We start from the raw sequence: 17,125 nt of genomic DNA, 5'->3' as shown, positions 1-17,125 counted from the left end.
TTTTAAACATTCAATAATATGTTATAAAATAGCACAAGAATAGACAAATAGCCCAATGGGACAGAATAAGACTCTGAAGCACACCAACATATATAGGGACTCTTGGTTTATGACAAAGGTGACACTACATAGCAGTGGGGGGAAACATACTTTTTTAAAAAGCCAGTAGGACAACATGTGTTGGAGGGGATGTGGAGAAAGGGGAACCCTCTTACACTGTTGGTGGGAATGCAAGTTGGTGCAGCCACTTTGGAGAACAGTGTGGAGATTCCTCAAGAAATTAAAAATAGAGCTTCCCTATGACCCTGCAATTGCACTACTGGGTATTTACCCCAAAGATACAGATGTAGTGAAAAGAAGGGCCATCTGTACCCCAATGTTTATAGCAGCAATGGCCACGGTCGCCAAACTGGAAAGAACCAAGATGCCTTTCAACAGACGAATGGATAAGGAAGATGTGGTCCATATACACTATGGAGTATTATGCTTCCATCAGAAAGGATGAATATCCAACTTTTGTAGCAACATGGACGGGACTGGAAGAGATTATGCTGAGTGAAATAAGTCAAGCAGAGAGAGTCAATTATCACATGGTTTCACTTATTTGTGGAGCCTAACAAATAGCATGGAGGACAAGGGGAGTTAGAGAGAAGGGAGTTGAGGGAAATTGGAAGGGGAGGTGAACCATGAGAGACTATGGACTCTGAAAAACAATCTGAGGGGTTTGAAGTGGCGGGAGGTGGGAGGTTGGGGGATCCAGGTGGTGGGTATTGGAAAGGGCAGGGATTGCATGGAGCACTGGGTGTGGTGCAAAAACAAGGAATACTGTTATGCTGAAAAAAAATTAAATTAAAAAAAAAAATAAAAGCCAGTAGGATAACCATATGGGAAAAAAATGAAACAACCCCTATACCACAAAAAAGTTAGTTCCATGTGAATTATAGATACTAATATAAAAGACTGAGGAAGAAAAGTTCTACTAGATAACATAGAGAAATATCTTTTTGTTCCACGTATGAGTGAAACTATATGATAATTGTTTTTCTCTGCTTGACTTATTTCACTCAGCATAATCTCCTCCAGTCCCATCCATGTTGATGCAAAAGTTGGGTATTCATCCTTTCTGATGGCTGAGTAATAGTAATATTCCATTGTATATATGGACCACATCTTCTTTATCCATTAGTCTGTTGAAGGGCAACTTGGCTCCTTCCAGTTTGACTATTGTGGACATCGCTGCTATGAGCATTGGGGTGCCTGTGGCCCTTCTTTTCACTACATCTATATGTTTAGGGTAAATACCCAGCAGTGCAATTTCTGGGTCATAAGGTAGCTCTATTTTTAACTTCTGGAGGAACCTCCATACTGTATTCCAGAGTGGCTGTACCAGCCTGCATTCCCAGAAACAGTGCAAGAGGGTTCCCCTTTCTCTGCACCCTTGCTGACATTTGTTTTTCCCTGTCTTGTTAATTTTAGACATTCTGACTGGTATAAGGTGGTAATCTCAATGTGGTTTTGAATTTGTGACTATGTCATAAAAAATTAATGATGTACTGTACGGTGGCTAACTTAAAATAATTTAAATAATATCTTTTTGGATTTAATGTGAACAGTGGTTCTTAAACATGTTGCAGAATGAAGTAACCGTGAAGGAAATGACTGATAAACTAACTTTACTAAGTAAATTTAAGAACTTCTGTCAATAGGAAAAATTTTTAAAAATCAATACAAGGGGTACCTGGGTGGCTCAGTGGGATAGCCTCTGCCTTCAGCTCAGGTCATGATCTCAGGGTACTGGGATTGAGCCCTGCATTGGGCTCTCTGCTCATCAGGGATCCTGCTCCCCCCAACCCTGACCTGCCTACTTGTGATCTCCCTCTCTCTCTTTGTCAAATAAATAAATAAAATCTTTTTAAAAAAATCAATACAAGTGCAAATGTGGAATCCAGAAAGGAGAAGATATTTGCAAATGATATAACTGGTGAAGGACTGATATCAAGAATATAGACAAAATTTCTACAGTCAGTATGAAAAAGAAAAACAATAGAATAGAAAAACTGAGAAAAGCATATATACATCCCCAAGAGGACATCCAAATTGCTGCCAAATATATGAAAATCTGGTCCCATTGGCCATTGGAGAAATGAAAATGAAAACCACAATGATATGTGGCTATATGCCCACCAGAATGACTAAAATTGATGAGACAGACAATATGGCTTGTTTGTGATGATGTGCAGCAGCAGGAACTCTTGGACACTATTTTTGGGAACAAAGATTGCTGTAACATTTTTGGAAAACTTGAATTATCCAAAAATATGAGCAATTCCACTCCTAAGAATGCCCAAAGGAATCAATTCACAGCAAAAAATTAAAAATTAAAAATTAAAAAAACCTGTAAAAGTATTTCATAACAGCATTATTTTAAATAGACTGGAAACAGGGTGCCTGGGTGGCTCAGTGGGTTAAAGCCTCTGCCTTCGGCTCAGGTCATGATTTCAGGGTCCTGGGATCAAGCCCCACATCAGGCTCTCTGCTCAGCAGGGAGTCTGCTTCCTCCTCTCTCTCTCTCTCTCTCTGTCTGCGTCTCTGCTTACTTGTGATCTCTGTCAAATAAATAAATAAATAAATAATCTTTAAAATAAAAAAAAAGACTATGGACTCTGAAAAACAACCTGAGGGTTTTGAAGGGGCGGGGGGTGGGAGGTTGGGGGAGCCAGGTGGTGGGTATTATGGAGGGCATGTATTGCATGGAGCACTGGGTGTGGTACAAAAACAATGAATTCTGTTATGCTGAAAAGAATTTTTAAAAAAATGGAAACAACCCAAGTGTTCATCAACAGTAAGATGGACAAATTATGGTATCTTCATTTAAGGAAATTTATATAGCAATGAAAATTAAAGAACTACTACTACACATAATCACAAGGATTAATTTCACAAAGAGAATATTACCCCAAAAAAAGTACAAAAGAAGAAAATTGTGTTCTTCTATTCATAGGAAGTTCACAGCAGACAAAACTAATCTGCGTTTTAGAGGGAGGATAGGTGTTAACCTTGCAGGGCGATGACTATAAGGAGGCAGGGGTATTGTGAAAACTGAGTAGGTTTCTTTCTACCTGGCTAGTGGTGATCTCCCTGAGTAGATATGGTTTGATATTTTTTCTGTAGATGCATAAAAACTGTATCTGTTTATACTTCATGTCTACCATTCTGTGACTAGGAAGGTGGATGTCACAGCTGGAGCTCTGGGTCATCTTTTCTATTAAGAGTGTCTTCCATGCCCTTGGTGTCATGAAGCAGAGCCCAAGGGAGCTCCTTCCCCTGAATGAAACCAACTCATTTGCCTCAAACCACCAACCTGGCTCTTCTGTGAGAGAGGCCCTATTGTCAGACCTGAACCACTCCAGCCAAGCCTATTCCACCATGGGGAATGCCTTGACCATGCATTACATTATTATTTTAAACATATCTCTCTGGAAGTGGTATTTTAAGGATGACAGCCTATTTATGAGAGGCAAATGCTCATGTCTGGCCAACAGGAGACAGCAAGGCCCTGCATCTAAAGTACAGGAGGGTAAAGGTACAATGTTTAAAACATTATTTTCTTACAAGTTAGATCAAGATGCACAAACATCTGACCTCTTTCCCACTAAATCTGGACAGCCCAGGGAACCATGATAAGTAATGGGCAGAAGACCCACCCCTGCCTTGATGCCCAGTGATTGCTCTGCCCAGTCTTCATGTGATTCAAGTCATTCTTCCTTCTCTGAGCACTTACTGGGTGAAGAAAATCCTTATTTTTCTCCTTATATTTTCTCCTTTCATCCTTATTTTCTCACTTAATAAACATCTTGTCCATTAAATTCTTTCAAGCAACATTGATTGAAAGAGTAAATGAATGAGTTTCTTAACATATCCAATTCCATTTGGAAGTGGAAATGGTTTTAGGGGCTCCTCACAGTTCAGTGTCTCTCTGAGACCTCCATCCAGCCTGCAGGGCACAGTCTTTCCCTCCAGTACATTCTTCACATGGCTGTGTGTTTCTGGCCCAGCCTCCATAGGGCCTCCTTCACATCCTTATTTCGCAGACTATAGATGAGGGGATTGAGCATTGGGATGACCAGCGTGTAGAAGACAGAGACCACCTTGCCCTGCTCCATGGACTCAATTGCTCCTGGCTGGGCATACATGACAAAGACAGTCCCAACAAAGAGTGTCACTGAAGCCATGTGGGAGCCACAGGTGGAGAAGACCTTGCGTCTCCCAGCTCCTGAGCGCATCCGCAGGATGGTCACCATGATGTAGCCATAGGAGACGAGGACCACAGATGTCACACCCACAATGATGAGCCCACAGATGCCAAACAAGATAAGTTCATTAATGGCTGTGTTGCCACAGGCGAGCTGGAGCAGTGGGGGAACATCGCAGAAGAAGTGGTTGATGCGGTTGGAGCTGCAGAATGGGAGGCGGAATGTGAAGCTGGTCTGCACAACAGAGTTGAGGCAGCCTCCACAGTAGGTGCCCAGAACCAGGCGAGTGCAGGCAGAGTGGCACATGGTGATAGGGTAGTGCAAGGGGCTGCAGATGGCCATGAAGCGGTCATAGGCCATGACACCCAGGAGGAAACCTTCAGTGGTGACCAGTAGGGAGAAAAAGAATAACTGGGTAGCACAGCCTACAAAGGTGATAACCTTGGATGGGGAGAAGAAGTTGACCAGGGCATTGGGGGCAATAACAGATGAGTAGCACAAATCCAGGAAGGAGAGGTTCTTGAGGAAGAAGTACATTGGGGAGTGCAGGTGGGCATCCAGGGTGATAACCATGATCATGGTGAGGTTCCCCAGCATAGTCACCATGTACAGGGCCAGGAACACAGCAAAGAGCAGGGCCTGGGTCTCCAGGCCTCCCTTGAATCCCTCCAGCACAAAATCTTGAAAGTAAACCATGGAGAGGTTTCCATTTCTGGGGAGTGGCATGAACCTCAGTCCTCACCAGGGGAATTATAGTTCCAGTATTGGCAGATGAAGTAGGTCAAGCTAAACTTCCTGCTGAAGACTCTTAAGAAAAGATAACTGACAACAAAAAAAATCTGATCGAGGGTATAAGAGAATTAATGATTTAGTAAAGAATTATGAAACAAAATCCAAGATAAACACAGAGGTCTAGGGATTTCATTACTGAGAATTTATTTTTCTCTTGAGACATAAGGCAGTTTTGAAAATGAAGTCTGAGAGGCCAGGTATCTAAACAGTGAGGTTTTTCCTGTCTTGAAGAGTTAATGCTGACAGTGGTTGGTTACTAGGGACCACCCAGGTTGCCCCATAGGAGTGAATTAAATAAGGAGTAGGTAGGCAGCTCAGCTTCTGACTGTTTCAATCACTGAAATTGTATCAAGTATTATATGGTTTCACTTACTTGTGGAGCATAAGGAATAACACGGAGGACATTGGGAGATGGAGAGGAGAAGTGAGTTGGGGGAAACTGGAGGGGGAGACAAACCGTGAGAGACTGTGGACTCTGAGAAACAAACTGAGGGTTTTGGAGGGGAGGGGGGTGGGGGGTTGGGTGAGCCTGGTGGTGGGTATTATGGAGGGCACATATTGCATGGAGCACTTGGTGTGGTGCATAAACAATGAATGTTGGAACACTGAAAAGAAATAAAATAAAATGGAAAAAAAAGAGGTGATCTGAATGCTGGTGTCTCTGACACCTTGCAAAAATAAACACATCTCAAGAAGACACATTATCCTAGCCCTCAGTGTTATCCATAGAAGTTTTGTGTATATACTGCCAAACATACAATTCAAAAATTGAGGAGTTCCTGCAATATGAATTAAAATATCAGAAACAATAGAAAAACGCAAAGAGGTTTCAGATTTTGGGGTTAACATACATACAACCAATGAATCATTGAACATTATATCAAAAACTAGTAATGTGGTATATGTTGACTATTTGATTTTAAATTAAAAGAAAAAGAAAGTTATTATGTTTAAAGGCTAAGAATTTTAACAGGATTGTGGAAGTAATAAAGAGAATAGTAGGTAACTTTTTTAAAAGTACAATGACTAAAATTAGGAACTCAGTGAATGGATTTTTCAGATTAGAAATTGCTAAGGAGAAAATTTGTAAACTAGAATACAGATCAGTAGGAAATATTCAGAATGAAGCATTAAGAGAAAAAGGGTTGAGAGCTACCCTATAACCTGGCAATTGCACTACTGGATATTTACACCAAAGATACAGATGTAGCAAAAAGAAATGCCATATGCACCCCAGTATTCATAGCAGCAATGTCCACCATAGCCAGACTGTGGAAAGAGCAGAGATGCCCTTCAACAGATGAATGGATAAAGAAGATGTGGTCCATATATACAATGGAATATTACTCAGCTATCAGAAATGATGAATACCCAACATTTGCATCAACATGGATGGGACTGGAGGAGATTATGCTGAGTGAAATAAGTCAAGCAAAGAAAGCCAATTATCATATGGTTTCACTCAAAAGTGGCACATAAGGAATAGGAGAAGGAAGGGGAAAATGAAGGGGTGGAAATCAGAGGGGGAGATGAACCATGAGAGACTGTGGACTCCATGAAACAAACTGAGGGTTTTAGAGGGGATGGGGTTAGAGGGATGGGCTAGCCCAGTGATGAGTATTAAGGAGGGCATGTATTGCGTGGAGCATTGGGTGTTATATGTAAACAATGAATCTTGGAACACTACATAAAAAACTAATGATGTACTGTATGGTGGCTAACATTACAAATAATAATAAAAATAGAAAAAGGATTGAAGAATCAGAAACAAAGGTTAGAGACTGAAGATATAGAGACATACATAGTATGAGTTCCTAAAAAGGGAGGAAAGAGAGAAATAGGCTGAATCAGAACTTGAAGAGATAATGACCAAATATTATCTCAAACCGATGATTCATTAACCCTACAAAATCAAAGCAGGATTTATACAAAGAACACCACACTTAGACATATCATACTAAAAGTATTTAGAATGAAAATAAAGAAAAAAATGTTAAAAGCAGCCTGAGAAGGAAGACATAGTCACTCCAGGGGCACCTGGGTGGCACAGTCAGTCAGGCCTCTGACTCTTGGTTTTGGCTCAGGTTATTATCTCAGGGTTGTGAGATTGGGCCCCATGGGAGTACACACTCAGTGTGGAGTATGCTTGAGACTCTTTCTCCCTCTCCCTCTCCCACTGCCCCTTCCCCTAAAATCAATCAATCAATCTTTTTTTTTTAAAGGAGACATAGTCACTTCAAAGTATTAACTTTAGAAGTAAGACTGACAGTTGGCTTACAGATTAAAAACAATGGAAGCCAAAGGAAAAGGATTACATTTTCCTTTGTTCAAAGAAAACAATTACCACTAGAATTCTATATCTACCCAAAATATCCTTCAAGACTCAAAGTGAATTTAGCAATAATGGTTTAAGACTTCAATACTCCACTTTCAATAATGAATAGAACAACAAAACTAAATATCAGCAAGGAAATAATGGATTTGGACAACATTAAAAACCAAATAGACCTCACAAGCATATGTAGAACAAACTATATCCAACAAGAGCAGAATACATTCTTCTCTGGTGCACATGGCACATTACCCTGGATAGACCATATGTTAGTTCACAAAGCAAGTCTCAATAAATTTTAAAAGATTTAAATTATACTATGCTCTCCAAACAAAATGAAATGAAATCATAAATCAATAACATAAAGCAATTTGGAAAACTTACAAATATGTGGAAGCTAAACAACACATTTTTAAATCACCAGTGGGTAAAAGAAGGAATCACAATGGAAATTATAAAGTATTTTGAGATTAATGAAAATGGGACACAACATACCAAAACTTAGGGGATGCAATGAAAGAAGGACACAGAAATTTATAGCTATAAACACCAACATTGAAAAAAGATCTCAAATCAATAATTTAACTTTCCATCTTGGAAAAGAAAGGAAAAGAACACAAAACTAATCTCAAAGCAAATAGAAGGAATGAAATAATAAAGATTAGAGAAGAGTAAAATAATACAGAAAATCAATGACACTAAAACTTGGTTCTTTGAAGAGTTTAACAAACTTGACAAACCTTTAGCTAGATTGAAAAAAAAAAGTCAGAAGACTTGAATTTCTAAAATCAGGAAAGAAAGCAGAGAATGACTTCTGACCTTACAGAAATAAAAAGTATTATAAGAACATATTAGAACAATTATATGCCAACACATCAGCTAACCTAAGAGAAATGAACAAATTCCTGGAAACACACAAACTAATATAACTGACTCAAGGAGAAATAGAAAATCTGAGCAGATGTATAACAAACAGATTGAGTCAGTAGTCAAAAAACTTTTCCAACAAAGAAAAGCTCAGGACCAGATGGTTTCACTCGTGGCCTTTAACAAATTTTTCAAAAATAAACACTGGATGTGGTACATAAACAATGAGTCTTGGAACACTGAAAATATAAAATAAAATATAAAAATTAACACCAGTACATCTCAAACTCTAAAAAAATAGAATAGGAGAAAACTCTTCCTAATTCATTTCATAAAGTCTGTACTGTTTTAACACTAAATTGAGATAAAGATATTGCAAGAAAATGAAGCTATCGATCAGTATCTCTTACAAATATAGATACATAAATCTTTAACAAAATAGTAGCAAGCTAAATCCAGAAGACCTTTAAATGGATTATACAGCATAGCCAAGTGAGAATTATCCCATGAATGCAAGAGTGGTTCAATATACAAAAATCATTCAATAAAATACACCATACAAATGGAATTAAGGGGACAAAAACACATGATAATCTCAGTAGATACAGAAAAACTACAAAACACTGCTGAAAGAAATGAAAGAAGACCCACATAAATGTAAAGTTATCCCATTTTCATGGACTGGAAGACTTAATATTGTCAAGATGCAGTACTCCCCAAATTTACATACAGATTCAATGCAATCCTATAAAATTTCTAATTGCCTTTCTTTTTGGCAAAAATTGATCCTAAATAGCACAAAAAAAATTAAAAATAATTAGGAGGACTAACACTTCCTGACTTCAAAACTTACTAAGAAGCAGAACAGTGTTGTGCTAGTGCAAGGACAGACATAGACCAATGGAATAGAACCAAGAATCTAGAATAAAATCACACATCTGCAGTTTTCAACAAGGGGACCAAGGGCACCATTCAATAGTGAAAAAATAGTCTTCAGTGATTGGAAAACTGAATATCCATATGCATGCAAAAGAATACATTAAGAACTTTTACACCACAAACAAAAATTAACTCAAAATGGACAAAGACCTAAATGCAAGTGCAAAAACTATAAAAATATTAGAGTAGAAAGAGCCATCAGTGTAAATTATTGTGACTTGGGATTAGTCAGCAGTTTCTTATATGATATCAAAGAACAAACAATGAAGTAGAAAAACTAAAAATAAAATAAATAGACAAATTGAACTTTATTCTAATTAAAATCTTCTGCATCAAAGGACACTATCAAGAAGATGAAAACAAAACCCATATTATGGGAGAAAATATTGACAAATTTTATATCTAATAAGGATCTAGTATCCATGAAATATACAGAACACTTTCAACTCAGCGAGAAAAAGACAAACAGTCAAATTTTCAAATGGGCAAAGGACTTGCATGGACATTTCTCTAAAGAAAATATACAACTGGCCAATAAGTATAAGGGAAGATGTTCAATGTCATTAGCCATTAGGAAAATGTGGATCAAAACCACTATGAGATGCCACTTTACTCTTTAGAATGGCTACATTTTTTAAAAAAAGATAGAGAATAATAAGTGTTGGTGAGAATTTGAGAAAATTAGAACTCACATACACTGCTGGTACAAATAAACAAGTGGTGTAGCCTCTGTAGAAAATAGTCTTGCCATTCCTCAAAAAGTTAGATGTAGAATTCCCATATAACCCACCATAAGCTACATAAAGTTATGTGCCCAAGAGAACTGACAATATATGTTCACATATAAGCCTGTACACAAGTGTTCATAATAACAATATTCATGATAATCAAAAGGTGAATGCAAGCCAAATGTCCATTACATGATGAATAGATAAATAAAATGTGAAATATTCATACAGTGGAACAATATTCAGCCATAAAATGAAGTTTTGTTTTGTTTTGTTTTGAGAGAGAGAGGGAGAGAAAAAGCAAGACAGTGAGCACACAAGAAAACAAGGGGAAGGGCAGAGGGAGAGAAAGGGAGAGGGAGAATCTTAAGCAGGCTCCATGCCCAGCATGGAGTCCAACACGGGGCTTGATCTCACAACCTTGAGATCATGACCTGAGCCCAAATCAAGTCAGATGCTTAACTGATTGAGCCATCCAGGCACCCTGAAAGAAATAGAATTCTAAAACAAGATACTACATGGATGAGCCTTGAAAACAATATGCTAAGTAAATGAAGCTTGACACAAAAGACTGCATATTCTATAATTCCAGTTATATAAAATGTGCAGAACAGGGACAGAAGTATATTTTTATTTGCCAAAATATGGTTGGGGAAGAGGGAAGGAGAGTGCTGATGGGTACAGGGTTTCTCTCTGTGTTGACACTATTCTGGAACCAGAGAGGGGTTATCGTTGAACAACACTGTGGATATAATAAAAAATGAAACACCACACTTGTTTTTACAGTTTGAACTGGTAAAATTGTGACTTTTATGTTATGTGAGAATTGTTCCTCAATTTAAAATGTTAAGAATAATAAAAAAAATAATGAGGGTGAAATAAGAGCTTTCACCAGCATTTTAAAATGAGAGAATTTAATTGAAGGACATCGAATATGTTAAAAGTCCACACATTCATGAAAAAAAAAAAAAAACCTTCATTGGCTATCTTTAGAGGATGATGCTGAGGGAATCCACACAGTGACCCTCACAATAATGAAATAATTGTTTAGAGAGATTTTCCCTTTATAGAATATTGCAACTAGTAAATGAAGAATTAATTGCAGAATTTGAATATTATCATGTTATAAATGATGAAATAACAAGTTTAGGTAAGATTACTAATGGCCACTAATATTACAAAACAAGAGATTCAGCCAGGTGGGCTTCTCAGTGGAAATACACACAACACTTATGAAATATGTCTGCCAAAAAATCAATCATGAGTCAGACTGAGACTCTAGACCTAATGGTTTACAGGAAATATAAGGAGCAAAAGAATATACTAATTAACACTACAGGGATGTGATTAGTGACATGAGAAGCTTTGTTTGATAAAATGACCTGTTTTCTTCAATAAATAAGTTGAAGTGATAATTTTTTAAGAAGATTTTATTTATTTATTTCACAGACAGAAATCACAAGTAGGCAGAGAGGTCGGTGGGGGGGGGAAAGCAGGCTCCCTGCCGAGCAGAGAGTCCAATGCAGGGCTTGATGCCAGGACCCTGGGATCATAACCTGAGCCGAAGGCAGAGGCTTTAACCCACTGAGCCACCCAGGCACCCCTGAAGTAATAATTTTGAAATGAAAATATAGGGACACCACATTGAAATACCACCTTACACCAGTTAGAATGGCCAAAATTAGCAAGACAGGAAACAACGTGTGCTGGAGAGGATATGGAGAAAGGGGAACCCTCTTACACTGTTGGTGGGAATGCAAGTTGGTGCAGCCACTTTGGAGAACAGTGTCAAGATTCCTTAAGAAATTAAAAATAGAGCTTCCCTATGACCCTGCAATTGCACTACTGGGTATTTACCCCAAAGATACAGATGTAGTGAAAAGAAGGGCCATCTGTACCCCAGTGTTCATAGCAGCAATGGCCATGGTCGCCAAACTGTGGAAAGAACCAAGATGCCCTTCAACGGACAAATGGATAAGGATGATGTGGTCCATATACACTATGGAGTATTATGCCTCCATCAGAAAGGACGAATACCCAACTTTTGTATCAGCATGGATGGGACTGGGAGAGATTATGCTGAGTGAAGTCAAGTATCATATGGTTTCACTTATTTGTGTAGCATAACAAATAACATGGAGGACATAGGGAGATGGAGAGGAGAAGGGAGTTGAGGGAAATTGGAAGGGGAGATGAACCATGAGAGACTATGGACTCTGAAAAACAATCTGAGGGTTTTGAAGGGATGGGGGTGGGAGGTTGGGGAGCCAGGTGGTGGGTATTATGGAGGGCATGTATTGCATGGAGCACTGGGTGTGGTGCATAAACAATGAATTCTGTTACACTGAAAAGAAATTAAATTTAAAAAATTTTAATATAAAAAAAATAGAGGGACAGACAGCCAGTGAATTAGAGACTTAGGGGACATCAACAAAACACAATGTATGGACATCATTGAGTCCTATTTCAAAACAAATTGTAAAAGAAAAATGAGTCAATCAGGACAATTAAGACACTAAATGGAAATTTTATAATAAGAAGTAGCTGTTAATTATTTTATGAATAATAGTAACATTAAAGTTGTCTTTCTGTAAATCCTCACCATTTAGAGGGATTAGATATGGTTGGCTCTAAGTTGATAATTGTTGAAGTTGGTTGGTGCAAATATGTAATCCATTACTACTCCAGCTTTATATATGTGTGTTTGAGAATATCCATAATAAAAAGAGACATATATCTAAAAATAAGATAAAGCTAAGCAGAGAGAATTTGTAGACACACACAGGAGAAAAGTAGAAGGTGACCTTCAGTTAGCAGGAGACTGACCCACGGTAGGTTAAAAATGCAGAGAGTAAAATACACCACGACAAAGATAGGTAACTAGGGAGGAAGTAGACTTAAAAGCATTTCCCCACTGTTCAGGAAATCAGTAGAAATACTAATGAGTTGTGTTAAGTCAATATTCATAGCAGCAATGGCCACAATTGCCAAATTGTGGAAGGAGCCAAGATGTCCTTCAACAGACAAATGGATAAAGAAGATATGGTCCATATATACAATGGAATATTATGCCTCCATCAGAAATGATGAATACCCAACTTTTTATCAACATGGACAGGACTGGAGGAGATTATGCTGAGTGAAATAAGTCAAGCAGAGAAAGTCAATTACCATATGGTTTCACTTACTTACGGAGCATAAGGAATAACATGGAGGACATTAGGAGAAGGAAAGGAAAAGTGGATTGGGGGAAATCAGGGGGCAGGGGAGATGAAGCATGAGAGACTGTAGACTCTGAGAAACAAACTGAGGGTTTTGGAGGGGTGGGGGGGAATGGGTGAGCCTGGTGGTGAGTATTATGGAGGACACGTATTGCATGGAGCACTGGGTGTGGTGCATAAACAATGACTCTGGAACACTGAAAAAATTAAAACAAAACAAAATAAAATAAAAGAAGTTGGAATTTGTTCACAACCACTAAAAAAAGAAAAAAGAAAAAAAGAGTAAACAAATGTAAAATTTCCAAGCTAATATAAAGAAAAAGTGGCACATGTTGTGCCACCCTATGACCCTGCAATTGCACTACTGGGTATTTACCCCAAAGATACAGATGTAGTGAAAAGCAGGGTCATCTGTACTCCAATGTTCATAGCAACAATTGCCACAATTGCCAAACTGTGGAAAGAGCCAGAATGCCCTCCTTGGACATCTTGATGAATGGATAAAGAAGATATGGTCCATATATGTAATGGAGTATTATGCCTCCATCAGAAAGGATAAATGCCAGTTTTTGTATCAATATGGATGGGACTGGAGGAGATTATGCTGAGAGAAATAAGTCAAGAAGAGAGTCAATTATCATATGGTTTCACTTACTTGTGGAATGTAAGAAATAACATGGAGGACATTAGGAGAAGGAAAGGAAAAGTGAATTGGGGGAAATCAGAGGGGGAGACAAACCATGAGAGACTGTGGACTCTGAGAAACAAACTGAGGTTTTGGACAGGATGGGTAGGGGTAGGGGGTTAGGTGAACCTGGTGGTGGGTTTAAGGAGGGCACATATTGCATGGAACACTGGGTGTGGTGCATAAACAATGACCCTTGGAACACTGGAAAAATTAAATAAAAAAAAAAGAAGGGCCATATGCACCCCAATGTTTATAGCAGCAATGTCCACAATAGCCAAACTGTTGAAAGAGCTTGGATACCCTTCAACAGACAAATGGATAAAGAAGATGTGGTCCATATAGCCATCAGAAAGGATGAATACCCACCATTTGTATCAACATGGATGGAGCCAGAAGGGATTATGCTAAGTGAAATAAGTCAAGCAGAGAAAGTCAATTATCATACGGTTTCACTCATTGTGGAACATAAGGAATTGCATGGAGGACATTAGGAGAAGTAAGGGGAAAATGAAGGGGGAGTAATTGGAGTGGGAGATGAACCATGAGAGACTATAGACTCCAGGAAACAAACTGAGGATTTTAGAGGGGAGGGCGGTAGGGAATGGGTGAGCCTGGTGATGGGTATTAAGGAGTGTACAGATCGCATGGAGCACTGGGTGTATGCAAACAATGAATCATGGAACACCACATCAAAAACTAATGTACTGTATGGTGACTCACATTTAAAAAAAAGGGAAGAAAGAATAAAAAACTGTCATTGATAACAGATGGTATGATTGTGTACATAGAAGATCCATGTTAATGGATTTCTGTTATCAATAAATTATGAACATCAATATGTGAATTTAGAAGACTTGCTAAGTATATCATCATATATAGGATTAATATTTTCATGGGCCAACAGAAAACAGCTAGAAAATGACCATTCAAAAGTGATATCATGTCAGTAACCTGCAACTATCCATTACCAAATATGTGTAAAATTTTTTTGCAAAAAACTTGAGAGAAACCAAAGTAGACTTAAGTAACATGGCAGGCTGTGCGAGATTCCCAAACTGGCACACTCAATATTGCATAAATGCCAATTCTCCCCACACTGAACTGAGTCAGTGAGATCCCAGTGATTTTTATTTGTGGAATCTTAAAAGCTGATCCTAAAATGTGTATTGAAATGTGCAAAATCAAGTGTGTCCAAGACATTCTTGAGAAGAGAAACAGCGTGGGGGGATTTGTGCTACCAGACAGCGACTCATAAGTAGCAGTAATGAAACAGTGTTGGTGGCAGAGGATAGAATGTGTGCTGATGGAACAGAACAGAGAGCCTGGAAATCAATCCTGTGCTCATCTCGACATCCAATTCACCAAACAGTAGAAAAGTGGGAAAATCTGGGACTGTTGATAGTCATCTGGTAAATAGTGAGGTTTAACTCTTACTTCATACTATCCACAAAAAGCAATCACAGGCTGAATGCAGAAAGGGTGATTGTCATTAAGGAGGGCATGTGATGTGGTGAGCACTGGGTGTTAGACACAACTGATGAATTATTGAACACTACATCTGAAACTAATGAGGTACTATATGTTGGGTAATTGAATTTGAATAAAAAATAAATTTGAAAGCAAAATAGCGAAGACAATACAGAAGACCCTCATGGCCCTAGTGCAGGAAAGTGTCTCCCCAGTTGCCTAAGCATAAAAAGTACTAAGCATAAAGGAAATACCCTGTGGATGGAACTACATGAAAATCGAGACAGTCTTCAGAGTGTGTAAAGGCAAACCACAGCTTGGGAAGACAAACTTGTGGTATATGAAGGGAAAAATGACTTGTCTGCACAATACAGAAATAATACTTAGACAAACAAGAAAAAGAACTCAGTAAATATAGGCAAGAGACTGATAGGAGTGACACACAAAGGAGAGGAGCCAAATGTGCACAACCCTGCCGTTCATCAGGAAAAAGCAAGTTCACACATTAGTGAGGTACTCGTGCACGCCCACTATGTCTACAGTGAAGCTGACTGGCAGTAACCAGCGTGTTGAGGACAGGAGCAACTCGAAGGGAGTGTAAATTAGGACAAGAAGTTTGGCATTTTCTACTGACGTTGAAAACACATGGCCTTACCTGTGATTTCACTTTCCCTCTGGAAGGTATTCACCCAACAGAAGTACACACACGTGCACAAGGAGACCAGGATGAGACTGTTTTCCACAGTGTCACCATAGCTGCAAAGGGGAAACCACACGAGTGGATTGTGGTGTATCTGTCTGGTGGAGCAGTAGACAGAGCTAGATAGGGACAGAATGCCAGCTCATGGAGCAACACTGAACATGATGATGCTGGTCTGTGGACCACACTTTGAGAACAGAGGCTAATTCCACAACCAACTCAGTCTCTTCCTCTCAGAGTTTGGAAACCTCTCAGGGTTTCCAAATGGCAGTGGGTGATCCCATCAGAACCCAAGTCATCCTGTTCAAAACTGCTCGCTCACATCCAGGTGGAGGATGTCAGCAGCACAACCCACCTCAGATCCTGCCCATCCCCTCCCCTGCCCATGCTGAGCTCTATCCTGCCTATCTCCATTCACTGTTCCTGCCTTGGCCCCTCCTGTCAACTCCTGGCCCCTTTCACCTCTTGACTGAATGGCTGCCATGGTTTGCTAATGAACTCCAGCCTGTCCGTTCCCTGCTTGGTTTCCCACACAGAGCTCCCTGTGTGGAGGCACCAAAGCCTCCGTTTAAGTCATTTTGCTCCATACTGCAAATGAGTGATGGCTTCCCCATCAGCTGAGTGGGCCTGGAGTGGACCCCCAGAAGGGTCTTTCTTCAGGCCTGCCAGGTGAACTTGGCTCCAGCCGGGAGCATTGTGCTTGGTGATTTTCTGGTTCTCTCATTCTTCCCAGAATGGCTGTGTACCCCCATCCCCCACGTGGGTGTGATCAGCTCTCTTGTCTCCCCATGGGCTCTCCATCACCTCTCTGATGTGACTGTTTCCTGCTTTGTGCCATCAGCAACCTGGTTATGCCTCCTCTCACTATCTGTGTCCCATTACATAGCAGGTGTTTGTTTTCATGTCTGCATTCATGGAGAGCCAAGAGATCCCTAGAGCTGGACTTGGCCTACTCTATTTCTGCATCCCCCACACAGTGGGCATGTACCTTAGAAGCATGTGCTCAGTAGTCTGGTGGTACTGATCTGAGCCTGAGAAATGCATTTAAGGTCATGAAGGAGCCTGGTGCTGCGATCCTCTGAGTCTAATGAAAACCTGTCCCTTTAGTTGAAATAACCATGAAGCTCAAGACAGGGCT

At 39.4% G+C, this 17,125-nt stretch overlaps 1 protein-coding gene across 1 annotated transcript; it reads right to left on the bottom strand.

Moving 5' to 3' along the window:
• Nucleotides 1–4,028: 4,028 nt before the first annotated feature.
• Nucleotides 4,029–4,979, bottom strand: LOC111145362 (olfactory receptor 12-like). The gene has a single exon (XM_022500229.1). The coding sequence runs from the start codon at nt 4,977–4,979 to the stop codon at nt 4,029–4,031; it is 951 nt and encodes a 316-aa protein (XP_022355937.1).
• Nucleotides 4,980–17,125: the final 12,146 nt, after the last annotated feature.

This window comes from Enhydra lutris, unplaced genomic scaffold (genome assembly GCF_002288905.1).
Source record: "Enhydra lutris kenyoni isolate GAN:26980312 unplaced genomic scaffold, ASM228890v2 scaffoldscaffold1, whole genome shotgun sequence".
Lineage (NCBI taxonomy): Eukaryota > Metazoa > Chordata > Mammalia > Carnivora > Mustelidae > Enhydra > Enhydra lutris.
Note: the sequence above shows the minus strand (reverse complement) of the source record. Positions and strands in the feature narration are given on the sequence as shown.

Bases quoted from the DNA above. Each gene is read 5' to 3' on its own strand.
- LOC111145362 (XM_022500229.1), bottom strand. From the start codon at position 4,979: ATGCCACTCCCCAGAAATGGAAACCTCTCCATGGTTTACTTTCAAGAT.